This window comes from Neolamprologus multifasciatus, chromosome 3 (genome assembly GCF_963576455.1).
Source record: "Neolamprologus multifasciatus chromosome 3, fNeoMul1.2, whole genome shotgun sequence".
Classification (NCBI taxonomy): domain Eukaryota; kingdom Metazoa; phylum Chordata; class Actinopteri; order Cichliformes; family Cichlidae; genus Neolamprologus; species Neolamprologus multifasciatus.
In genome coordinates, this window is record NC_140441.1 from 6,996,606 (window position 1) to 7,024,376 (window position 27,771).

General features: G+C 39.7%; 2 protein-coding genes across 2 annotated transcripts; both read right to left on the bottom strand.

The window, feature by feature from the left end:
• Positions 1 to 6,620: 6,620 nt before the first annotated feature.
• On the bottom strand, positions 6,621 to 13,393 carry LOC146521319 (uncharacterized). Its single transcript, XM_085147029.1, has 6 exons — positions 13,330 to 13,393; positions 11,999 to 12,139; positions 8,469 to 8,759; positions 8,144 to 8,389; positions 7,878 to 8,057; positions 6,621 to 7,738 (listed from the first exon to the last, which is right to left on the bottom strand). Exons 1-6 carry the CDS (start codon positions 13,391 to 13,393, stop codon positions 7,629 to 7,631), a joined length of 1,032 nt encoding a protein of 343 aa, XP_085003155.1. The 3' UTR covers positions 6,621 to 7,628.
• Positions 13,394 to 19,643: 6,250 nt separating this feature from the next.
• gp1ba (glycoprotein Ib platelet subunit alpha) lies at positions 19,644 to 26,096 on the bottom strand. The gene is made up of 6 exons (XM_085154963.1): positions 25,848 to 26,096; positions 24,683 to 24,778; positions 24,382 to 24,573; positions 22,518 to 22,613; positions 22,214 to 22,393; positions 19,644 to 21,878 (listed from the first exon to the last, which is right to left on the bottom strand). The coding sequence occupies exons 1-6, from the start codon at positions 26,007 to 26,009 to the stop codon at positions 20,568 to 20,570; spliced, it is 2,037 nt and encodes a 678-aa protein (XP_085011089.1). The 5' UTR covers positions 26,010 to 26,096; the 3' UTR covers positions 19,644 to 20,567.
• Positions 26,097 to 27,771: the final 1,675 nt, after the last annotated feature.

Here is a 27,771-nt window from a genome sequence, read left to right on the forward strand (position 1 = left end):
CATGTGCTCTCTGGCAAACTTCAGACGGGCCTGGACATGCACTGGCTTCAGCAGCGGAACACGTCTGGCACTGCGGGATTTGATTCCCTGCCGTTGTAGTGTGTTACTGATGGTGACCTTTGTTACTTTGGTCCCAGCTCTCTGCAGGTCATTCACCAGGTCCCCCCGTGTGGTTCTGGGATCTTTGCTCACCGTTCTCATGATCATTTTGACCCCACGGGATGAGATCTTGCGTGGAGCCCCAGATCGAGGGAGATTATCAGTGGTCTTGTATGTCTTCCATTTTCTGATGATTGCTCCCACAGTTGATTTTTTCACACCAAGCTGCTTGCCTATTGTAGATTCACTCTTCCCAGTCTGGTGCAGGTCTACAATTCTTTTCCTGGTGTCCTTCGAAAGCTCTTTGGTCTTGGCCATGACGGAGTTTGGAGTCTGACTGGTTGAGGCTGTGGACAGGTGTCTTTTATACAGATGATGAGGTCAAACAGGTGCCATTCATACAGGTAACGAGTGGGGGACAGAAAAGCTTCTTACAGAAGACGTTACAGGTCTGTGAGAGCCAGGGATTTTCCTTGTTTGAGGTGACCAAATACTTATTTTCCACCCTGATTTACGAATAAATTCTTTACAAATCCTACCATGTGAATTCATGGATTTTTTTTTCACATTCTGTCTCTCACAGTTGAAGTGTACCTCTGGTGCAAATTACTGACCTCTGTCATCATTTTAAGTGGGGGAACTTGCACAATCGGTGGCTGACTAAATACTTTTTTGCCCCACTGTAAGTGGACATATGACTGGATGTTTTTTCTCCATACCTCTGTGTCCGTCCTGTTTAAATGTTGTCTGTAAAACATTTTATGATGATTGACGAGGCAGCTGACAGATCTCTAACAGTCATTTTGAGCTTTATGGAAACTTTCTGTAAGTATATGCGCATTTCTGCTGACTTTGCCACACAGTGGGAAATCTTTGGAAATAAAGAGAACAACTGTGGGAGGATCAACCATGACAACAGGTCAGAGAAATGACCTGCTGGATCTTTATACATAGTGTGTTACACACACACACACACACACACACACACACACACACACACACACACACACACACACACACACACACACACACACACACACACACACACACACACACACACACACAGCCTCCCGAGGATCAATAATACTTGATAACTCATCTCATCCTCCATCAATACATCTTTTATTTTTGATTCCATATCTGGTGATTAATCATAATTCAAAGTAACTGAATGTCCTGAATAAACAAAGTACAAGAAACTCTGCTGAAAGAAGAATTGGAAACTAGCTGAATGTATCTCAGTATATAATAATGTATCACAATCTGTTACTCATTTGAATTTTAATAGAAAACATAAATACAGATAACAGGAACAGTTGCTAAGGACATAATATAATAATGATAATGATGGAGAGCTTTATTGTATAACTTATTTATTAGACTTTACAAAGTGCTTTGATAAGAAACTCAAGAGCAGATTTTAAAGAGAGGAATGGAAATTTAATTAAGTGACAAATAAAACAAAAACTATACAAACTATAAAAATCTGTTAGACCAGTTAGAGACCAGCAGCTGGATGTCAGTGGTTGGACTGGTGGACTACTTCAGTGAAGAGTAGACAACGTCTGGCTCTGGTTTAAAGTCTGAACACAAACACACACAGTTTAAACAACAGGAAACATGATTACAAACTTTGTAGTTCAATCCAGACCACCAATCTCCACCTCTCTGCATCACACACAGTCCCAGTTCAGACTTTACTGGGAACCAGCTCAGATTATTTATTAATAAGTGACTTTTGTATATATGCATGTATATATTGTGCTATTCTGAGTTTGTGTATTGTCTGTCTTTGTTACTGTTTGTTTATAATGGAGCACTAATGAAAAATAATTTCTCCCAGGGATCAATAAAGCATTCTGATTAATTATTCTGATTATTATTATTATTATTATTATTATTATTATTATTATGATGATGATGATGATGATGATGATGATTCTGGTACAAATCAGAGCTTCCATACTGCTCACACTTTAACTGCTTCTTCAAACCTGGCGCCCACAGATCTGTGCTGATCTTTAACTTTGATCACATGATTTCTTCTAGTGTGGGTTTAATATTGGTTCCCTGTCTGTCCTCCCTGTGGCTCGTCTCTCTCTGTTCCCTGTGTTACTTCATTAATCTGTCGCTGTTCCTGATTTCAGTTTGGGTTGTTCTTTATTTCCTGTTTTACTTTTAGTTTGCACTTGTGTCTGATTTTGAATTGCACTTCTCTCCTCAGTGTCTTGGTTGTTTTCAACTGTTTCTAAACTAGTTGTTTCCACTTCCCTGATTAGTGTGTGTTCCCTCACCAGAGGCCTCACGGGCCTGTACTACAAAATACAGTGTTGGCTTTCCCAATTAGCTTCGTGGGTATATCACTGTGGCAACAGGGTGTAGTTGGTGGGTGTGGTGCAGGGGTTCAGGGGGTAGTGCTGGGGGAGACTGGCAGACACAGTGGTCTGCAGTGGTCTAATGATGCCTTCTCTTTTTACAAACAGGAGCATGCTGGGACCAGACGAGGGTGGAATGAGCTACCGAGCAGTGCAGACAGAGTATGATGGCTGAAATAGCCGGTCAGAGACTCTGTGTGAGCATTAAAAGTGAATTTAGCACCAAACCAAGCACCTGTTGGGTCACGTCGGGCCTCCGAGTAAGTCCTGCTACAATCGCCATGTTAACTTGTGCTATGAACCTAGCCTGCTCCTTTCACATCACCGTTTTTACACTGAGGGACACCAGCTTTAAACAGATCCAGTTCCAGAGCTGTGACGTGCAGCCGTCACCTTAAAAGTAAACCGAAGCACTGAGAGCGCACTACATCACAAGATTAATGATTTGTTTTGGCATTAATCACATATCCTTTTTGCTTTTTTATATTTATTATGATTTTATAGTTTTTTATTCACTCTCTGATAACGTCTCTGGAGGAGGCAGCACTCATCAGGTTTATTTCTGTGGGAGAAAAGTCATGTGATCCATGAAATGCCTCTTTTAGATTGGTCAGATGACGCCAGCATCGCCCCTTTCTGACTGCCAATGTAATGTAATGCCATATTAGGGATGTGTTTAGAGCATCTGCAGTCTGAACTTTAGGGTAACAGGGGTTAGTTTTATATACAGTGAAGTCACTATGTGAAAGTTTGCTCATATTTAACATGAACAGCCACCGCTGGAGCAAAATCAACACGTTCTCACTCCCAAAGCGTAACATTTTACGCTAGGTGACAAATCGTCAACGCACTCATTTATATTACTGCGTACACACACACACACACACACCACGGTTTAAGTTCTCCTCATGTCTTTAAATAGCTTTTGTTTCCCTTTTTGTCATGGTTGTCCAGCCGGTTTGTGACAATGTGCAGGATATTTGTTGACATAAAGACAAAAAATGAATAACAAAAATACCGCTAAACACTTGTGTTTGATGTAGCATAAAATATATTACTAGTATATATGATAGTTATGTTAAAAACAATATAGCTTTATTTTCAAACACTGTGTCAAGAGGAACACAGATTTATAACCAACCTCACATTCTGCTCCTCTTATCTCTTTAAAGTAACTGTTGACTTTACATGAAACACTTTGTTTCTGACGGAGAAGTCTATCAATCGATCACAAGACTGAAATCTGAGCCGTGATGTGGTTAGCTTAGCTTAGCATGATGGCTGTAAACAGTGTGAGCAGCTAGCCTGTCTCTGTCCACAGTCAAAGATAAAGAGCAGCTGTACCTGGGCCTCCTTGTTCTGATGGTTGTTTGTCCATAACGGACGTCTTCAGTTCTGACTGCTGAGTAGACCACAGCTGAATCAGTCTCTGTACAATAAACACATTGAAATTACTGCAACAGTGCTGTGATATTATTACACTACAGCTATATGCATATTTTTTTAAGATACTAAGTGATGGCATTCAGAGAACCATGAAGACCTTTCACAGGTCTCTTATTTTAACCCTTCTGTTAGGAAGGAGCAGAAATAACCGGAGACATTCCTGTAAAAAGTAACAGAAGATGACAAGAAAGTCCCCATCTTCTTTTAGTGGAAACTGACTTCATTACACAGAGAACAAAGGAAACATTTCATAGCATGAACACTATTATTAGCTAAAGCAGAGCATAGTGCAATGAGAGGGCTCAACTTCAGACTACCTGCTACTGCTGTCAGCAGCAGGAAGTTACTGCTGTAGTTTCAGAACTGTAAGAACGATGCACTAAAGGAAAGCTTGAAAAGACACAGTTAATGACCTTTGTTGTGTTTGTGCGGCTGAATTATTGTTGTTAATTCAGACAAAATGTGGTCAAATGAACATGAAGATAAATGATGGATCACATTTGGGCCAACAAACTCTCCTAAAAACACATCGGTGAGCCTGATGTGGACAGACTGACCTGTTCTCTCATTACAATGAAAACACACTGCAGGTCATTTTGACTCATCCCGCTGCCACAAATACTACACCAAGAACAGTAAGCAAATTAAATACTTACTGTTTGAGAAATCCTGAATCAACCATGTTTAGCAAACAGTACAAAACCGTGCGATTAAGTTTGTGGAATAAAGTTTGCGTGTCCACCAGGACCCACAGACAGAGCAGAGAAGCTTCCCCAGTGATGAGAATTTGCATATTAATAATCAAGGAACTGACCTCCCAGCCCACTGTCCCTTCAGTGGGCTGGTTTCAGTCATTATGCAATGAACTGTTTATAAGATTGGGGAAACCTGCAGTCAGCTGAGACTGAAGAAGTCACTTGGATGAGTGACGAAACAGTGAAAACGCTACGTCCAGATGAACAGAATCAACTTTTTGGGAGCTAGAGGTAAATTTTAAAAAGGTCAAATGTAAAGAAAACAGTTAATGCTGGAAGAAATTCTTAATATGATTATAAACGTCTGTGTGCAGAGTTTGCAAATGATGTCTCCATGTTCCTGTGTTGAAACAGCTGCAGCTGAAGTGTTTTCTTTCTATCAGAAACAGGATGCTGGATGACTGCAGAGCTGTTAGCTTCAGTTAACCACAGACCACAAACACACAGTCCAGCTCACAGTGAACAACACTCAGTGAGTACAGAGTTGAAGACAGTTACTGTTACATTTGGTTGTGAAACATCTATTACACTAATGCAGTCAGCAACAGTCTTCATGAACCTAAATCTGATTCTAACTTCTCCTAAACTCAGTCTGAGACATCTAAAGAGGAAAATGTCCTCATGATCCAAACTATGCTCACGATGCACACTGTCACCGTTCACGCTCCTTAAATACTCAACTTGCGATAAATGTCACCACATTGTAAACCTGCCAATCTCATCGTACCTTTCTGGCGTCTCTCAGGGCTAGAGACACATCAGTGTTTGCTTTTGTTTCTTCTCTCTCTCTCTTGCTAAGGCAGAACACCTGCAAATCATTACTCACCTGCGGCACATTGCCGTTCTGGTGTCCATTGCTGTATCCCAATTCAGGGTCTGCAGCCTTAAAGGCCGCATTTTAAGGCCGATTACGTCACAGCGACGCGACCCTCAAATGCGTCCTTCATTTCCCTGAATTTTAAGGACATGGCGGTGTAGACTTCGTGGCCCAACATATCCCAGAATGCATAGCGCGGCGGTGGGTGTGGATAATTTTGCCGAAAAAAACGGCGGATGAGGGGCGCCCGAAGAGTAAACTTTAAGTAAGTACTGAATATGATGTCACTTATTTATGTGCAAATGTTTAATAAAGAAGAACATTAAAACATTACTGTTGGCCACATGTCGGAAAAGTTATGTGACATTAGTGATGTTTGTACTAACTTGGTTTTAAAGCCTTTACTTTAAAATATACGCCGTTCAATAGCTGAGCTTAACCCTTTAAAACCGGTCGGAGCGGGCACGCTCTGTTTTGCATAACTATTTTTAAATCCCGGTAGCTCTGCAACCACGTGAGCTAGCGCAATAATTTTTTTTGCATATGAAACCGGAGGATTTGTACTTACATCTTATGCCATCAGCTTGTCCTCGGTCACAGTTTCCTTCCACATATAGCTTTGCAAAAACTGCATAAAAAGCACTTGCAGCAACAAAAACATAATATTCCAGAAACACGCTTTGCCGATCCGATCAGCTGTTCATAACACTTCCTATGTCCATCAGCCCGAACTATCGCATGTCCGCCATGACCTGCCTGAAACCAAAAGTGACATCATTTTGTGGAAATGTAGTTTTTTACCATCAGGGCCTCATGAGCCTATACTGTTTTTTTTTAAAAGTTATCTTTGACTTTATGACTTTCTGTGTCGTTTCTGGGATGCTTAGGACTCATATTGCACTGCTGGAAATAGTTTATTTTGATGCATATGCTGCTTTTTTGCAAATTTGCACTATAATATTTATTTTCGTTTTTCCTGCAGTATATAAAAATTGGTGTATTTCAAAAATAAAACTATGAAGACACTCAAAATAAATTTCCTGTGGTAGGAAACTCTTTTGTGCAACTTTTTTGTATTTACAGTTTTGAGGGATAAGCCTCTTAAATTTCTCCAACTAGAAATATATGTTAAAAAAACAAAAATGATTTTAATTTTTTTTGTAGTTTATTGCACTTTTTTGCAATTTATATAATTACTATGCACTTAATGCAGACATATTATTAAAATTTAGACTGTAATGGTTGTATTGATGTATAGCAACTTGAAATGCTCCCAAAAATGGCTCCACAGCATGTAAACATATAATATAAGCTCTGGCTGACTTGGTTCTATGGTAGGTCTTAAAGGGTTAATCTTACAGAGAATGATCAAAGCTCATGTAGAAACAAACAAACAAATGAACAAAAGATTTTCTCCTTCATTTCTGTCAAACAAAGCTGTATGAAACGTTTCCAGCTGTTAGTATCATGGTTGCTAGGCAACCTGGGCAGCGCAACGGAGGCTACACCGTCCCATTTCACAAGCATCGCACTTCCGGCCTTAGCGGTCTTTAAGTACGCGGCCCTTGAGGATCGTTGAGGCTGCAGACCCTGAATTGGGATACAGCCCATTTAAGATGGCAGATCAAGGCTTCTCATTGCTGGATCGTTACATGACTCCTGTCAGTGTTGCCCGGCTCTCGCCAAGTAAGACTTTTCTAGTTGTCTGTTTCTGGCAAAGGATTTGCGCTCGCCTGTGATGGATGGATTTCCCTGAATCTGTCCTATCCCGTATTTTTCACAGAAGTTTTGACGTGAATGGTTCGAATGGTGTTTGACTGAAGAGGACATTCTCGTGTGTATGATCGAAGACGAGGGTTGTGTGATTTTCTCCACCTCAAAGGACCCCTGGATTCCTCCCTCCCCTACACACTTTTATATATAGCACTGGGTGTGTGCATCTTTTGTAGCTAAATTGTTAAACATTTTTCTGAGTCTGCACCCACCATTGTGACAGCCAAAGTCGTTTTTGTTAACAGTATAATTTCTCTGGCTTTATTTAATTATTTATTTATTTTAATTTCTTGAGCCCTACTTTGCAAATATGTCTTTATATATTTCCACCAAAAGGAAAATAAAAAAGACCCCAAACCCCCATTATATGAAGAAATCACCTCTGCTTCTTCTGATTGGCTGTGGATGAATTGTTGTTTTGACAGCACTGTACATCACATCAGTGATGATGTCATCTTCCCCAACTTTGTCTGCTGAAATGATCCAACATGAACAATAATATAAATTAAATATCTAAACATTTAATAAAGTTGTTACTGTGATCATAATGAATGTGAACTTTATTCTACTGAACAAACTCAGACATGAAAGATCAGGAAGTCTGAGTCTCACCTTCAGGTTTCCTGTGAACACATCGTCTCACCAGCAGAACCAGTAACACCAGTAGAAGCACAACAAAGACTGATCCAACACATGACAACACAGAGAGAACAGGAGGAGAGAGTGGAGGAGGTGGAAGTGTGGATGTAGGTGGAGGTGTGGATGTAGGTGGAGGTGCGGTGGTGTGTTCCCCTAAAATAAAGCAAACACAGTCATTAAGTTGTCGTCACATTGTGAATGTTGAAAGCTGCAGAAACACAGACAGGTGAGTGTGTCACCTGTGACAGTGATCCAGCTGGATGGAGACTCTCCATGACCGCTGATGTCACACTTGTAGAGGCCTTCATCAGACCTGGAAACATGCTGGATGGTCATGTGACCTGTAGGCTGCTTCCTGATGAGGGAGCCATCTTTATAGAAAGCAGCTGGGAGGTTGGAGGGAGTGGTCTTTGTTTTACAGAGCAGAGTGACGTCATCTCCCTCCATCACAGGGAGGACAGGACTCTGCAGGATCACTGATCCACCTCAACACAGAGACAAACTACAGCATTTCATCCATTTACACACAGCTTCATCAACACTAACTCCACACACTCAGCTTACCAGTGACTGTCAGGTTAACCATGTTACTGATGGGACCCTCTCTGGACTCACACCAGTAAACTCCACTGTCATGAAGCATCAAAGAGGTGTTACAGGAAGAATCAGCTGGTTTCCCCCATGTACTTCCACACTGAGTCCTCTGTTGTTTGCTTGTGTTTCTCCTCAGAGTCCATCCAGCAGAGCTGTCGTCCTCCTCACAGCTCAGAGACACAAAGGCTCCTTCAAAGAACTGAGAGCTGCTGGGACTCACAGTCAGACGAGCTGTGAGGGTTAAAATTAAAAACTGATGATCTGTTAGACTTTACATTGTGAAACATGAACCCAATCAGGTCATATCAGTGAGCATTTCTCAGGTTTAAACTGTGACAGAAGAAGGTTACTGACCTTGGTTTGTTGTGCAGCTCAGCAGTGAGATCAGAACTAAAGAGAAATGACACTCAGGTTGATTTGAGGTGAAGATGAAGAACAACTCCACACAAACAGCTGACAAACTCGTCGCTCCCTGAAATATCTGCTCATTTTCATTTGATGTAACATGTTTCATTGAAGTTCGACAAAAGATTGAAAAATTGTGGAAGCCTTAAATACAGCTGGTGATAGCTCTCATTCATACAGTTAGGATTTGCCACTAATCTTAAATAACACTAAAGACACTCAGGTTCATTTGAGGGGAATCAATCAACTCCACACAAACAGCTGACAAACACACAAACTCTTCTTTTGATATATCTGTTCATTTTCTATTTGAAGTCTGCAACATGTTTCAATAAAGTTTGGAGAACAAATGACAGAAAAAGTAAATCCCACAAAGTCAACTCCACACAAACAGCACTAACAACTGGACCGCTATGATGCCTCTAATACTACAATCATTTCAACAGCAGTTGCTGAACAGCAACTATTGAAAGATCTCATGAACATTCTGTTTCCCGTACCTCTAGTTTGGCATTTTTAAAAAGCAGCTCTGAAAATGAGCAACATTGTTTTAACAGCAATAATTAAAATAATTATTTTTATTTGCACTGACTATCAGGAGAGCAGACAGTCAAAGTACAAGAATTCAAACAAACACAGAGATTCTACTTACAGAGCAGACACAGCACAGATGTTTCCTTCATCGTCCTTCTCACTCATTTGAGCTTTTTTTCATTTCTCTCACTGACACCAAGTAAAGCCCGCCCTCTTCCTCTGAGCACCAGCTTTCTATTGGTTCAAACACTGAAGTTCAAAGCAAACATTTTCCTTGACAGAGGAGGCAGTAGGCTGCGGGTTCTATGCCGGCTTGTACACATACACGAGAGACATGAGAGTTCTTCTTTACCGATGTTTACTGCTCCTTTTAAGTACCGGTACACTGTAGAACTGGTGAACACAAATGTACAATAAAAATATACATTAAAACATATTACAATATAAAATTCACAAAATATAAACAAACTGTGGCCTGCAAGTGGACAAACCGGTGCATTTTGAAACTTAGGACTTCTTATTTCTTCCTTAGCTAGAACGTCACCATGAGCGGCTTCTCTGAAGTCCCCTTTTCTAAACAGGAAGTGACCTCTGACCTTACATTAAACCTGCTAAATTAATCGATCATTTTCCACATTTCAAATTAACTAATCCTGTATACAGACAGGAAAATGTTAAACATGTTAAACATAAAAATTAAAACATGCAAAAATAAAATGCGTTAATGACATTAGCATTACAAGAGCTCCGCCTAGTGGTGAAATATTAGCATTTCAACAGGCACAACACAATAGGCATGTGAGCAGGAGACAGGGTGGAGGACAAGTAAGCCAGAAGCATTGGGGAAGAGAATAGAGAGGAATTCTGGATTAATTTGTAGAAAGTGGTAGAGTGTCCTTGCTGGGGGAAGTGATGATTTGAACATGTAGGTGAAGGCAACAGAGGTAAGGAGGTGTTGGGCAGACATGGTGTTAAAGAGAGAAAAGCAGGATAGATGTTGAAAATCCATCAACATCTGTCCTGCTTTTCTCTAATTAACACCATGTCTACCAAAGAAGCTCCTTATTACCTCTGTTGCCTTCATCTCGTCACTTTATTCAATTATTCTCAATTATTCAATTTAGTTCAAAAGACAGTAAAGTCAAAGTGCTTTATATTTTAAGGTAAAGACCCTACAATAATATAGAAAAAACCACATCATATGACCCTCTATGAGCAGCACTTTGGCGACAGTGGGAAGGACAAACTCCCTTTTAAAAGGAAGAAACCTCCAGCAGAACCAGGCTCAGGGAGGGGCGGGGCCATCTGCTGTGATTGGTTGGGGTGAGAGAAGGAAGACAGGATAAAGACATGCTGTGGAAGAGAGACAGAGATTAATAACAGATATGATTCAATGCAGAGAGGTCTGTTAACACAGAGAGAGATATGATTAGCTGGAAATCATATGCTACGTTTAGAGATTTCCACATGACTCTGAGGATGAGAGAAACAAACAAAAGATTTAAACAGGTTTAAACTGATTACACACTCAGAAAGTTTCTAACTGATGATAAGTTTGTAACAAAAAATAAACGGAAATAAAATCAAAAGCAGGAATAAATTTAAATCTTTATTAACAAAGATGATGATGAATAAATTTGCATTTACATAGATTCACTGCAGGAAAAGTTTAATGAAAGAAGTTGGAAAGGTTCAGGATTAAAGGGAGAGAAATATTCAATCTGCATCTACATGAATCTTTACTTTTATACAACTTTGAAAGGTGTAAAATTTAAAATTTTATACAAAAAAAAAGAAAGAAAAATAATTAAGTAATGACAACTACAATGAGAAATCAGTTGTAGCTGAACAATGAGCCAGATTATTAATCATTATTCACAGAACAACAATTAAACTGTAAATTAAACAATTAAACTGTAACAGCTGATCTTTAGTTTTTCTTACAAACAGCTGCTGAAGCTAAAACACAAAAACACTCATCGATTCAGGGATTATATCACATACATACATGGTTGTAACACAGTTTGACTTTGTGTTCCTGTAGACCAGCAGTCCCCAACCTTTTTTGCTCCACGGACCGGTTTATGCCCGACAATATTTTCACGGACCAGCCTTTAAGGTGTCGCGGATAAATACAACAAAATAAAACTAGTACCGGTACCGAAAAAAAGAAGATTTATTCATAACACACGTGAAAAGACAGAGGAAAACCGAGTAAACGATAAAAACGATAACAAAATAACACTGAAAACCGATAAAAACCCTGAAAACTATACATTTCACACCTGAGCCTCAACTCTCGCGGCCCGGTACCAAACGACTCACGGACCGGTACCTGTCCGAGGCCCGGGGGTTGGGGACCGCTGATGTAGACAGAAGATGAATAAACTGTAGTTCAGAGTCACTGACAGACAGCACAGACACACACTGTTGGTCTGAGTCTGAACATGATGATCATCAGAGAAATAACATCAGACTCTGAACATCCAGCTTTCTACAGCGTCTGCTGGATGTTCACCATCGATAATTTATGTTTCTTTGTGTTTGTTCATCTGACTCACATTCAGGCTGAAGATCCTCTGCTTTATCTGGATCAACAGGATTCTGTTGACATCTTCTGTAGATCAAGAAACCAATGACAGCAACAAGAAGAAGAAGCACAGCAGAAACACTCAGACCGACGATCAGTCCAACAGTCTGACCTGCAGGTGAGAAACAGGTGTGAGGTGTAGAAAAAGAAGGTTTAATCACCAAAATTATTTACGAATCAAACAAACATAACATTTTTTTTTTTTATCTCCCCACAAAAATACATGTTTAAAACACCACAGTGTCAGCCTGATATCACACCGAACTGTCACAAGATGTTAAACAGTAGCTGGCACTCAGCTCGTTAGTGACCAATCATAATGAAGCTGTTCAAATTAAAGCTAAAGGCACTTTAGAATCGTTTTCATGTTTTATAAACAGGTGAAAAGTGATAATTCTGGTCCTTTATCTACATGAATGGTGGTTGAGTGTCTCAGGGAAACAATATCAGCCTGAGCACGCTTTGTACTTATTACTGTACTTTTAAACCGTGGGCACTCTCATGCAGACACTTTGGACCTCACACACTCTTCTTAAAGTGTCTGCAGTAGGACACAATGCAAGCCCCACAATCTTTGCGCTCCCCTATATAGATAAATGTGGGTGTGTCTGGATGCAGATTGCTGCAGCAACCACAACTCCGTTCATTTGGAATAAGTCTGATTTACTAACATATACACGGCGGTAAGAACAAAGATTGCGCATCTGACGGTGATTTTTCATAAATATAGTATTTCCTCACACATTAGTACATGAATAAATAAAACATGAAAACGAATGAAAAAGGTTTGAATGTGTTCACGTACTTGGCAGCAAAGCTGATTGTTCTAACAGATGTCAGCCCACTCTGATCCATTCAGCGTTTGATACGCTGTAAGGGCAGCAATTAGCCCAAAAACAAGCAGCTGAATGAGGTCTAAGGACCGAGAGACTACACCTGGTGGAAGCACCTCTGAGTATTTCATTCACAGCATGTTTAAAGTTTGATGAAGTTTCTCTGCTGGGAAAATAAAGTTTATATTGAAGGACTGAATGAGGCGCAAACTTTTTTTTTCAAAGGAAAATTAATGGATTCATTTGGTGATATTAATATTTTTATACTTGATTCTAATCGGCTGCTAAATCTCTTTGACACTGCAGGAAACAAACACAATATATTATTATTATTATTATTGTTATTATTATTATTATTATTATTGTTATTATTATTATTATTATTATTATTATTATTATTATTATTATTGATCTTTGTGTTTTATCATTTTTGAGTGTGCGCTTCTTGATCTCAGAGGGAAACTCTCACCTGCAGACACTGACACGAAGACAAATAGGAAAGTCGAGCAGAGCGCCGCAGTCCCAGCAGACATGTTGGTGTTACGGTGCAGTTTTAATCCAATTATCGTGTATAGTTTTAATCCGACTCGGTGTTAGTATTTGCAGTGAATAACAGAGTTTCAAATGTGATTAAAGTTGAAATAAAGCTGAAAATCTTTGACTGTGAGCACAGATCCTTGTGCTGAGTGAGTTCGGCACGCCCAGCCTGTCTCTCTGTCATCTGGAGTCATCCTAAAATTGAGATAGGCGTCACACGAAGCTGGTTATTAACTCTGACCAATTAGAGCACGAATATGTACACTGATTCCGCTCATTTTACAAAGGAGGACAAAACACAGTGAAAGCGTCTTAAAGCAGCGGTATCGCAGGACAATCAGCGTTCAGCAGTTTATTATTAAAAGCACATTTCTTAAAAGCGGTGCAAAAGATTTTGAAAGCGCTGCTATATTAATTAGGTTTATGTGAAAACTGGAAAGAAGGCACAAAAATGGTGACTAAGTTAACAGACTTTTCAATATCAGTACAATAAAGGAGAATCTGATATTCGAGAATGGAGTTTTTATTTATTTTAATATTTGAAAGACAGTAAAGCAGCGATGAACAGTTAGTCTTGAAGCCTCTGTTTCTACCTGTTCGCGTATCTACAGTAGAATCGTTGCTTTGTGCTCTCGGCTTTGTACCTAAAAACTAAAAGATCACGTTTGTGTCCTCATTAGAATAGAGATGTGCGGTAGTATATGGTTTGTTGATGGGAATCTAATTAACTGGTAATTATGACATAATGCGTTTCAGAAACAGAACGTAATGTAACGAGTATTGTCACAAATTACTTTCTCCAGCTAGTAATTATAGGTCAAAATAGTGTGTTATTTTTAAGAATAGTAACAAGTAATGTGTAATTCTGAACACGACTCCAACACTGTTTCTAACTTAATTCAAGAAGTGCATTCAGTCTCTTAAACGCTGCATGGTCGTACTTTCTCCTGCACTCCATATTATCCATTGTTGATCTGCACATGTCTGCTGCTGCCACGAAGGTAGCATGCTCATACATCATCGTCACGAGACACTCCGGTTACAGTTACACATTACTTATAACGCATTACTGCCCATCTCTGCTGATGACTGACTGGAACACTATGATTCACATTTACATTAACACCATCCTCACACATGGTTTATATTTGGCCACTAGAGGGAGATGTTGCACTTTAAACACTAACATGGATACAAGCAGATCATCAGTGATGCTTCCTCAGTGTGATGACTCCTCCCTCTCTGCTTGTTTCTTCTTTCCCCCTTTCTTATTTCCTGTTGTGCATATCATTAATTTCCCTACTGAGCTCTTCTCATGTTTTAAGCCTCCTCGTCTCCTCCATCCTCCTGTCCACGACTAGATTGCCAGATTACTGATAATGTCTTGATATCAATTAAATATGACTTTTGACACAGCTTCATCATAATTAGTTGTGTTAAAACACAACTAGAGCTTTATTTCAAGTTTTCAGATGTAAAAGTGCTATATTTAGGGACACTTTGAATTAAATTCACAACACAGACAGATGTCACAAATGCTACACCTCTACATCGTGCATCATAGGTGCTCTGGTAAGCCCTGACATGGTATTTTGAATTGATTATTTTTGTTGTAAAAAATTTGTCTTTGGTATGTTTCCTGTTTTATTTTGGAGTTTTACTTCTGTAAGACAGAAGAAGTCACTTTGGTGATGACGAAACGTTTCTGTCCAGAGTTACACTGGATCATCTCTGCAGCAGGAGGACAAATGAGCACCTGATGTGACAAACATCTTTCTTCTTACTCCTTCCTTTAAAATCACAGCCTCTGAACTGAAACAGTGTTTTTCATGGTTCTCCTGTGAAGTATCCAAGCTTTTCTTGTCACAGACCCACATCACCAACATCCACCATCACATAATGAACCAGAGGAGAGTGAAAGCAGGCTGATTCTCCAAGCACCGAGCTCCTTCGAGTCCTTCACTTCTTTATTATCTCCAACTTCACCACATACAAACTGACAGATTAGTGTGCACTGGGTTAAACTGACATGAAAAAACATCAGAGATACATCAGGTTCAACATCATAATCAGAAGTTAAATACGTAATTTTGTTTATTCTCAGTGGGCTGGATTCTGAGAATACGTTTCCCTTTTACAACTTTATGCATGAACGCAAGACAGCGATGATAAGAAAAAGGAGATGTGAGCGGTCCACGTGTAAAATGCGCAGCCCCAAGTTTTAAACCAGCCTGGTTTTCACTTTAATGTCTGGCTGATGAAGCATGAACCATGTGTGAGACGTGTATTTACAGCTAAATTAGAGCATGTGAATAAAGTGTGTCTGTGTGACTCTCTGGGTGAAACTGAGAGTGCCAGTGGGTTTGTGGGGTGATGCGACCAGAAATCTGCTGCATGAAACTGCTGAAAAATCCACTCCATGAGAAAGAAAAAGAGAAAGAAGGAAGCAGGTATTCGTGGCTCTGAGAGACAAAGTGAGGGAGATCAACCTGCGGCTTTTCCTTCCTGCTCATCTTTAAACGAAGAAATAACAGAAATGAAGGTTTGTGGTGCGATGGTGATGCATATTTGTACGTCCTAAAGCTCTGGTCGAAGCGTTCGTGGGAAATTAAAAAGAAGCTGTGAAAACCTCCACGTCTGAAGACTTTGAAGAAACACCCACCAGCGTGTGAACACTGTGCTCGTTCCTTTCCGATGAACAGCCCGCTGAGAACGACAAGCTGAGCCTGCTGTTCACGTGTTTTTTTTCTCATTCTGCTTCCTGTACGTTAAGACCGAGTCTGACAACAGGAAGTTGCAGCGACCTGAACCAAACCTCAAACAGCGAGGTGTTTGAGTTTTCAGTTTTACCACGAAGATCGACTCAGACGCTCGCCTGGAGTCTCTGAGGCTGCTGAGAGACGAGGAAAAAGCCATCTCAGAGTTTGAGGCTGTTTCTGTTCCACCTTTAGGAAGAAGTGAGCCAGTTTTCAGACGAGGGATTCAGTCGAGTCTGAGTCTTCGTTCCTCGTTTGGTAAGAATGAAAAGTCTTTTACAGGCAAACTTGTAGAAATCCTCCTGCAATCGAAAACGGGCGATTTAAGAGAAAATTGATGGGGGGTTGGAACCAAACTGGGCCTATAGACTGTAAATGCTGTTAGTGTATTTAATATCACTGCTGAGAATAAGTGTGAACTTTGACTACAAAAAAATTAGAAATTAAAGATCTCACCACCACATTTACCTTTAAATGTTTTTATTTAGAAGCAAAACAAATGAATTATTTGTGTGCTATTCTCAGTCTCGTGTTCTCCTCTTATGGACCAAAACCACACAATCTTTGGCTTTTTCTTCATTTCATATTTCTCTATTTCCCCTTTAACTGAGCTCCTTTTTACTGTCATTTCTTACCTTTCTGAGATTTGATTTTCACACAACAATTTTCTCGATTTCTTCTTGTTATTTAATAGGAAATCGTCTCAAAGTGCAGCAGTACAACAGAGCATCTTTATAAATGTCAGACTCAGGAAACCATCTGAGTTTTTTCCATTTCCTGTTCAGCTTCCTGTTTGCAGCACATCACTTCTCTTTAAGCTTCATATCTGCAGCCAAAGCTGATCAACAGGAGGCTCTGAGACTCAGTGAATATGAGAAAATGACTCACTGCCTGTGTGACATGCTCAAACCTCTGATTCATTCAGAGAAGGAGGGTCGGCTGATCTTTTTGTCACAACAGTTTCAGCCCATTCGACAAGCTGAAATAAGAAGCTTTGCAGACAGTCAGGAATGCGTGTGACAGCGAGCAGTGATATTTCTGGGACTCGTGTAAAAGCAGAGGATCTGCTGCTCTCTCTTATTTGGCTCCCTGAGTTTCAGTGCTGATGCAGTCTGCTGGTCTTCGGCGGCTTCTTAAAAAGCTGCCCGTGGATCAGGATGCTGACTGTGAAGGTTTTTTATCATTTTTGCTGCCATTTTTAGTTTTGCTGAAATTTTGAAACAGCCTGTTTACACATGAAAACTAACAAACATGAAAACTACCAGATCAGATTTTAAAGATCCTTGAAATATCTAGTTCTGAAGTCTTGTTGAAGTTTGCAGGGATCCTCTGGGCAGTAAATATTAAACCCATTATCAGGCTTCATAATCGGGGCCTCTGACTTCCTGACTTATTTTCATGAACTGAACACCATCTGACTTCCTCACAGATCATCCTGAGTATGTCTGAAAAAGTCAGCAAAGGTAGGTTTGCTGTTAGAGGTAGAACGTAGCTTATTTACTCTACTACTAAAGTACACTTTTAATGTACTTGTACTTTGATCAAAGTACTTCTATATTCTGCTGCTTTCTAAACATTGGATGGGAATTTCGTCCCCATCTTTACTCCAAAACATGAATTTTAAAGCTTTTCGTACTTCTTATTTTGCAGATTTTCAAATAAAAATCCAAATAAAGCAGTGTAGAGGTCAGTAACTTACGCCAAGCATAAATCATGTTTGTTTTCTTTTACGGTGTTTTCTGGTGTGATACTATGATACTGATGACACATTGTTTGAATAAAATACTTATCAAAATCCAGTCACGTGACCTGATCTCTCGTTAGCCTTAAAGTAGTTGGCACATGGGTACATGCTAATGTGAAGAAAATGAGATAAAAACATTGTGTGATTGCATGTTTATTACATTTTACCGGACACGGGTTTTACTGAGATAATTCAGGCTTTTTCTTCTTAAAATCAGACGGGTTTTTTTCTCCGGACTTCCTCCATCGCTGCCACTCAAACAGAGACGGAGGGACCGACTCTAACGTGTCTGACTGATCATCAGGTAAAAGGCAAATATCAAAAACAAAGTTTCTCTCGGTGAGAGTGTGAGCGTAAAGATGTGGCTGTAGAGTCTTTCCTGTCGTCTGCTCTTACTCCCCCACACTTTAGTGTCGAGATCTTTGCGTTAGACATGAGTCGGTGGAACAGATTAGGCTTTCGTTTGCTCTTTCCCCCACTCTCTCACACCATCTGTGGGCAATCTGTCACCAGGGGTAATCCTAAAGTTTGGGCGGCCCCATCAATAAGGCGCCTTCACTCCTCCTGCCCATAACCAATGCTAAAAAACTGACTCTGACTTTTAGTAAATATTAATTTACTGTTACAAACCATAACTGCTATCTGTTCATTATTAATCTTATATTTGTATATTATTTAAGTCATTAATTTATAAGATTAAACTTAAAAAAAAGAAAGATACAAATGTAAAATATATCCTTATAAATCGAGGTATCAGATATTGCTATTTTGTCAAAGCTCAGGCATCCTCACTTGAAACTGGTACCAGAAACAACAATCTTTTCTTTACTTGCAGATCTTTTCTGCAAGTGAAGAAATCCGACTAGTTTCTTATTTTACTTTGTTCCACGATCGCCAAAACTTGGAAGAAGTTATTTTACAAGATACTGCACAAAAAAATAAATAAAGAATCCACTTCATCAGATGTCACTGAGTAGTTCATTTTAAAAATAAACTCTCGTCTTCCACTCTTATCCTGTCCTTCTTACATCTTTCTAGATCTCCCACATTGATGAGTTTTTCCTCTCTGTCTCTCTCTGGGATGGTAACTGTGCATTAGGTAGCAGACAAACTGTAAAAAGTTGCTCAAAAACGGTACAGCTTTACTTACATCTGCACTATGAAAAAGTCACAGGCGGCTACTGAAAGCATTACACTGCAGAGAAACCCCAGAAACACCAGCAAATGTTCTGAATGCAAAGAGAACGAATTAACTATGTGTTCAAACCCTACAGCTGAGACCAATGTGAGGAAGCTTTCCACACATCCAACATACTCTGAATGTTCACTGTGGAGAGAAACTCTTCTTCTTCCTTTTTTCTTTTTCTTTTTTCAATTTTATTTATATAGCGCCAACAGCACAACAGCAGCAACAGCTTTATATATGTTCTCCACTCTAATGTCTGATTTCATATGTTTCAGCTCTGACTTCACTAAAGATGATAAAGATCTTGATAACCTAAAAAAAATAAGGCTTCATAAAAGACCAAACAGGACTGCTGATACATTCTGGAGGACATTGATGACAATATTATCCCTTTACAAAAATTATAGGGCTGAATCTGGTGGTCTTGTGCAATTTTGTAATGCTTTTAAACAGCAGCAACAACAAACTGGAAATCACCGATACCGCTGAGTAGTTGACCCAGTTTCAAAGCTACGTTTGCTCTCATACAGCCATAAGATCTCAGACTAAATAAAGGTCACTTTTAAACCACAACATTATGTCTTTATTACATAATTTTAAGACAAATAAACAATTCTGAAGTCGTGTATACATAACAATTGCATAACATTTTTATGTATTTTTATTTCTGAATTATTTTCATTCTTTTCAGTAGATTACATCAATATTTGATAGCTCCTGTGGTCAGACGGCGATGCAATGTTCACATGTTAAAGGACTTTTATTCCATCTTGTGGACATGGTGAGCTTATCTTTATTGGCCTGGAGGTTATAGTCTCTAACAATTTTACCATGATGATAAATGGTATGGTGATTTGTTCAACAGTATATTACTGTACTGTATGTATGTTATGGCTCAAGTTGCAGTTGTACAAATACATATTCATTAAAATGACATTCAAATAACGTCAAAGTGCTTTTCATCTACTGAGCTTTCACTTTTGAACCTCATTTGACCCTTTTCTTTGTATCTTTGACATCTCTAATTAATTTCTCATTTTGGCAACAGTAAAGTGAATTGTATAATAATGATTTAAAGATGAATCAAGCTGTTCTTTTTAAGCAAGGTGAGGTTAATGTTTAGCATGAGATCTGTAGGTCTTTTTGCTTGCTAGTCAAATAATAAGTATTTATTAAGTTTGACTGGATAAGGAAACTCAGCGCTATTTGTTGGTGGTTTTAAATTAACAGGGTCTGCAGGTAATCCAAACCTGTCCTCTTTAGTGAAGCCTTCTTTGAGTATTTTTAGTCAGATGGCAGAAAAAGATGGTGTCATCAGCATAAAAATGCACACTGAAGACCTGAAAAATGAACGTAAGACTTGGACTGAGCTACAGGAGTGCAGAAGGGGACTGAAAGTGAATAAAAACTTGAATACTTCAAGTATCAGTTGATTTAGCATACAAGTTTTTCAAAGCACTAGAGGTTCTTTTCCACCGATGACATCAGAGGGCTGCCTCGGCCTCAGGAGGAGTGGTAACTCCCCACGGCATGCTGGGTAAATAGTGTGCCAGCCACTCCCCCCAGCTGCTCCTTGGCTCTTCTTCTGTCTCCGCCCCTCCTCGTTTCACTTCCCACCCTCCCACCACCCAGTCCAGCTCTTCTTTACCGCCCCCCACATCCTGTCTCTCCTCCCTCAGAATCACACTGTAGCGCTTTTTGGACACTCCTTCTCCACCTCTGCTCCTCTCTCTTTCTATCCCCCGATATCCTTTTTGACCTCCATCTTCTTCAGACACTCTGCACTCCTCCACCACATCCCTCCATCCCTCTATCTCCTCCTCTTTGCTTAACAGACGGTACAAAGTCTTCTTATATACTGCTCGCTCCTCCTTCCCATCTCTTTCTCCTTCTTCCTCCCTTGTTGCTCCTCCACCTGTGGGTTTTAGAATGACAAGCTGCCCTTGTTTCCTGTCTCCTTCCCCTCCTTCACCTACATCTTTGCTTTGCATACCTTCCCCTGCCTCTCTGTGGACCAAAAGAACAGAGCGATAAAGCGCCATTACTCCTTCACCTCCCACTCCCTTCCCTTCCACCCTGTTGTATGTTAACAGCATCAGTCCTTCACTTCCTCCTCTTCTCCTCGCTAACCGCAAACATAGAGGCTTATACACTCTCCTGTACCAGATGACCATACTAGCTAGAGTTGCCAATATACATGCAGCTGATGCCACACAGAGCACCAGGAACCCCGCAAACAGCCAAATGCAGAACACCCCTGCAGGCCGGGAAGAAATAGGTTTTTCACGTTCCTGTTTTTCATCGGGGCTGGATTTAGTGGTGGTGAGTGCCTCAGAGGCTGTGGTAGCCTCAGTGGTGGTGGTTGTGACTATTTTCATTGTTGTTGTTGGAAGTGTTGTAGTTACAGCAATAGTTGTGGTTGTTTCAACAGGTGTTGTTTGAGTTTTAGTCAAATGTCTGGCAGTAGTAGAATGAGTGGTCAAGTCATGAAACCCAACTGATGCTACTGTTGTTATCTCTTTGTGTGGATACTCTGACCATTCAATAAAGCTGGTGATAACTTCATACCAGGAACTTGTGATTGCTGCTTGCATTGTGTATAAATCTACAAATGTTGTAGAATCGAGAGGAGAAGAAGTAGAAGGAGCTGGGTCTGGATGAGAGGTTGATGGATGAAAAGAGTACAGCGTAATTGGCTGGTAGAAATCTCCTCGTTCACGAGATGCTGAACACAGATCGGATTCTTCCAGACTTGTTACAGGTGTACCTTTGTGCTGCTGGGGAGAGTCACACACCTAAAAAGACAGCGACCATTTACAAATACTTCAGGTATAGTTTTAATATATATAATCTCCACCATTACCGATGACCCCACCACACTCAAACACATCTTTATATAGAAATGTCCTAACAGAAAAAACTGTAAGGCCAAAATGTGAGCAGCTTTATTTGAAAGGTAAGTTTCAGAAACTGTTTAGTAGCCTCTATAACCTAAACCCTAAGTGGTTTACCAGTGACTTGTTGGATGTTAAAAAGTTAATAGCAGCTGTGCAGAACCAAAAATGCCCACAGTCTTTGTGTTCTTTTAGATGTGTCTGTATTTTTTAATTTTTCTGTTTGTAGTACATACCACGCTTTCTACATCCAACTTGATTTCGGGACCATCCCGCACATAGACGTTGAATTCATAGTCATCAAGGTACCTGCGCAAATAACCAAGGGAGCAGGTGCATGACCAGGGATTGGCTGAGAGGTAGAGATAAGGTACGTCCTCCTTTTGGCTGAACCATTCATCGGGCATCACGCTGATCTGTAATGGAACAGAAACTTTAACAGTTTTAGAAACAAATAACTGCTGTGCCATGAGTGGATGCAGCTGAGAGAAGGTTTAAACTTGTATTCACATCACATACTCCTTGGTGTGTATTTCCCACCTTGTTATTCTCCAGGTAGAGAGTTTCTATGGTTGGGAGGGGGTGAAGCATACTTTGAGGAAGCACCTTGATGTGATTAGATGACAGATCCAGGGTCTAGAGGGAAATAAAGAAAAAAAATGTGACATTGAAGCTACTGAAATACAAATTTTTTTTTTAAAAAATCAGCTGATTGATGCACCTGAACCACAAAAAATCTACTTGCTCAATTTTCTTCTGTTTATTAATTTACATGAATGCACTTTCTACTGGTTTGAGTCTAAATACGCAAAAAGTTTATTTAAAAGAAAATAATCCACACGTGGACACTCACACCAGAGATCAATTTTATACTTTGTACACCTCTTATATCACATTTTGCCTTCAGAGTTGCTTTAATTCTTCATGGCATGGATTCAACAAGGTTCTGGAAACATTCCTCAGAGATTTTGGTCCAATTAAAAAGAGAGCATCACGCAGTTGCTGCAGATTTCTCAGCTGTTTATCCATGAGGTGACTCTCCAGTTCCAATACATCCCAAAGAGTCTCTACTGGCATTACATATGATGACAGTGGGGACCATATGAGTAGAAAGAACTCATTCACATGTTCAAGGAACCAGCTTGAGATGATCTGAGACTTGAGACATGGCATGTTATCGTGCTGATTTTGCCGATTCTGACCATACAGATCTAAATGGATCAAGTTTCTGCCATGTGATTGGCTGATTCTATAATTATATTAACAAGCAGTTGAATGTGTGTATTTAACCCTTTAAGACCTACCATAGAACCAAGTCCGCCAGAGCTTATATTATATTTTTACATGTTGTAGTGCCATTTTTGGGAGCATTTCAAGTTGATATACATCAATACAACCATTATAGCCTAGATTTTAATAATATGTCTGTATTAAGTGCATAGTAATTACATAAATTTCAAAAAAGTGCAATAAACTACAAAAGAATTGAAAATTGTTTTGGTTTTTTTTTAACATATATTTCTAGTTAGAGAAATTTAAGAGGCTTATCCCTCAAAACTGTAAATACAAAAAAGTTGCACAAAATAGTTTCCCACCACAGGAAATTTATTTTAAGTGTCTTCATAGATTTATTTTTGAAATACACCAATTTTTATATACTGCAGGAAAAATGAAAATAAATATTATAATGCAAATTTGCAAAAAAAACAGCATATGCATCAAAATAAACTATTTCCAGCAGTGCAATATGAGTCCTAAGCATCCCAGAAACCACACAGAAAGTCATAAAGTCAAACATAACTTTTAAAAACACCAGTATAAGCTCATGAGGCCCTGATGGTAAAAAACTACATTTCCGCAAAATGACGTCACTTCCGGTTTAGGGCAGGTCGTGGCGGACATGCGATAGTTCACGCTGATGGACGTAGGAAGTGTTACAAACAGCTGATCGGATCGGCAAAGCGTGTTTCTGGAATATTATGTTTTTGTTGCTGCAAGTGCTTTTTATGCAGTTTTTGCAGCTATATGTGGAAGGAAACTGTGACCGAGGACAAGCTGATGGCATAAGATGTAAGTACAACTCCTCCGGTTTCATATGCAAAAAAAAAGTATTGCGCTAGCTTACGTGGTTGCAGAGCTACCGGGATTTAAAAATAGTTACGCAAAACGGAGCGTGCCCGCTCTGACCGGCTTTAAAGGGTTAACACATTAGCTGGTGAGTGGAAATGAACGACTTCAAGTCCAATCAAGTTTTGGCCATAATGAAAGGGAGACCACTTTGCTACACTCTTACTTCTTGAATCTTATCAGTTATGTTTCTCACTACCTTCAATTCTCAAGTGTTGAGGTGACACTGACTGTCTGTATTTTCTAAACCTCCTTTATGATTTTTGCACATACTGACCTTCAGCTTAGTGAGTCCAGAAAAGGTGTGATCACTCAGAGAGTTGATAGCGTTGTTTTCCAGGTAGAGTCCAGTCAGACCTGGGCAGGCAGAGAAGGAGCCGTCAGGGAGGGAGGTCAGACGGTTTGACCCCAGCCTGAGGACACTAAGTGTGGGGAGAATGGGACTAGCAGTCGGGGTTACCTCTGGAACCTGGAGAACAAAACATCCCTTTGTATTAGAAGCTGACTAACTTCATGTTTTTTAAGATTCATTTACAACCACTGTTGACTTTGTGGCCACTGTGCAGGCAGACAGAAACCTTGTTTCCTGTGAGGTCGATCTCATAGATCTCTGGGAAGACCTGGAAGGAGGACCAGGACAGACTGGAGAACAGGTTACTGGTAAACAACAGGACCTAAAGATAGACAGAAAATGTGGAAGCCTTTAGAGCTGTGGTGGTTTCCTGTAAAGTGTCATCTCTTAAACAGGAAATTTGTGTCTCCGCTTTGGTCTCCTCCTGTCAGTCAAACACTTCATCCATTATGGGATTTAAACTTTTTTTTCAACACTTTAAACAAAATTTTCTCATTTTCCTCACTGCATGTGTTAAAATAAAGAGTGTTTAGCTGTGTAAGGGTACGGTAATTGTCTAGCTGCATGGAGAGATTAGCTAAATGTTTTTGATATTGGCTGTCAGGCTTAGCTGCAGTTGTCACAGCGGAAAGTCTGCAAATCCCAGATAATCATTTGCTTCTTGACAAAGATCCAAAATAGTCAGTTTGTCAAAACAAAGATAATAAAAAGTAAAGAGCAAGACAAGAATTTCTTCATAAATATTGTAATTACGAGAAATGAAGTCACATTAAGCAGGCCTTCAATATTTGGGTTTTACATTTTAGTAAATCCTGTGTATTTATTGGGAAAGTAAAATATGCTCACCGAATAAAATACCTACTTATAATGTACTGGTGTAACAAATGTAACAGAATGCTGCTGGTTTTTAAAGTTTGTTCAACTTCCTAAATTTTCATTCATGTCCTTTGTCCATTTTCTACTTTATCAAATTATTATTAATATTTACAGGTGTATCTTTTCTATTCACTAAATGTTAATTCGTCATCATTAGTATATTACTAGTTTAAGCAGTTGTAAGAAAGACATTTCTCTGCAGAAATTAATTAAACTCAGCTCATTCTGAAATTTCATTTTAAAGATCAACATCAAGCCAATTACAATAAAATAATAATAATAAAAATAAATCGAAGGATTTATGTTTGTCATAATAAACATGTTTGTTTATTAGTCACATGTTTTTAACTCATTCATCATCATTCTAATTTGTTTAAATTAAATTTGATGTCTTAAAATGGTTTAATTGAATTACAGAATGAAACTATAAATATAATTTCACACTCACAGTTTTTAAAAAAAATTAAACTGAGTTATTTCCTCCACACTTGACTTCCTGTGGTTTGTGGCATTACCATTGTCGTACGTTCAAGCCCCACTGGGACGGCGCTGAAGCCGGCTGCTGTGCAGTTCTCCCTGGGCCAGTGGTCCTTGTCCCGGTCACTGTGGCAACCGGCCACTGCTACTCCCATGGAAACACAGGACAGGAGGATGAGAAGGAGGAGGAGGTGCCGCATCTTCACTGAGACTCTCAGAGACTGTCGGTGTGTCTCAGTCTTAGAGAAGAGATGGAGAAAGTGAAGGAGGAGATGCCTGGTAGAACAGGAAGTGTGCCCTTCCTGTGTACGTGTGTGTGTGTTTTGACTGACAGCTGCTGAAGGAGGAAGTGTGATAACTGTTCAGTTGACAGATTGTGTATGTTTGACTCTCCAGCCTCACGGCATGTGTGTTTCGATTTTTTCATGTAGTCTTCTCGACAGCTTCCTCTTTGAGTGTTTCGCATAATGTTTACTTGCATGTTCAAACTTCCTGCTGTTGTGAACCAGAGTCGATAAGGATGTTCTGAAGCATTCTGACAGCAGAGCTGCCAGCACTGATGTGTGGCTTACTGCAGGAAATCTGCTGAGTCAAGCGGTCTCTGTTTCAGTTAAATCCAACTGATGCGGGGTGAAAAAATAAGGTGTGTTACATTTGAAACTTCGCTGAAGTAAAGTTGGATCTGCTAAAGTGAATAAACACCGTGTATGGCTGCAATGAACCCCATCTCCTCCATGTAAGAAAAGGAGAAAGTCTTCTTCACATCGATCCCAAAGGCAGTACTGATGTAGCCTCGGAGTAGAGCTGCTCGTCCTGAGTGTCAAATTGTGCCATTTGAGGTTGTCAGGACATTGTGAATACCCAACGCTGGACAAGGAAAAGATGATGGCTCAATGGGTAGAAGGATACTTTGTGACCGCTGTTAACACAGTTTAACAAAGACATGTCAACCTGGCAACAGAGAAAATTGAGTTTTTAAAATAGAGGCAACCCAACCTTACCAGTATTCATAACACTACGCTTCATTTATGTGAATCTATGAATAGTTGAAGCTGTAGAAAACTGAAGTGGCCATTCTGCAGTATTAAATAGGTAAAAATGCTGTCAGCAAACAAACCAAATGTAACATATTTTTGCAGGGAGCTAAAGAACATGAACATTGTTCACATGGCCTCTTCAGCAAGCTTGACCCTGTAACTTTCTAAGCTGGATCTGCATCCATAACGCCAACGTTCCTGGATGGGGTCCACCTCCCTGGTCCACAAAGAAAACAGCCAGGATACCACACGGAGGTGCAGGTGAGGTTGAGGTGATTTGGCCAAGTGGTTTGGTTGCCTCCTGGGCACCTCCAATTGGTGATTTTCCAGACAGGAAAGGAAGAGACCCCAGGGTAAACCAAGGAACCTTTGGTTTCACAACAGAGAACAGAGATTCTCAGGTAGTTTCTGGAGCTACAGGAAAAGCTGGAGTGGTTGATAGAATTGACTTCAATTTAGTTAAAATGAAAAAAAAAAAAAATTTGTGAGTTTGGGACTCAAATTTAAAGCACATGGATTTGACTTCTAACAAAGCAACACTACTGCAGATTGGAAGATACACCTGAAAAAGCTTGTTTTACAAGAGAATACAAAGTTGCATTGATATAAACTAGTGTTTTGTTTCCAGGTAAAGGTTCCTGCTTCTGACTGGCAACTGCTGTTCCGTTATCTTGTTTTTATATTAGCTTGCATTTTTTAAAATTCATATAAATGCATTAAGTGCTACCTGGGAAGAGACCCTGATGTAAATCCAGAATTCAGTGGAAAATTTCTATATGACATCTGGTCTGAAACCCCCCTTGGGAATCCCCTAAGAGCGACTGTGCTTAGTCCACTGCCATTGTGACATTGCCTTAAAGGGGAAATCATTAACATACAGATGAATTCTACGTCACATTATGCACACAAAAAATGCATAAATGAA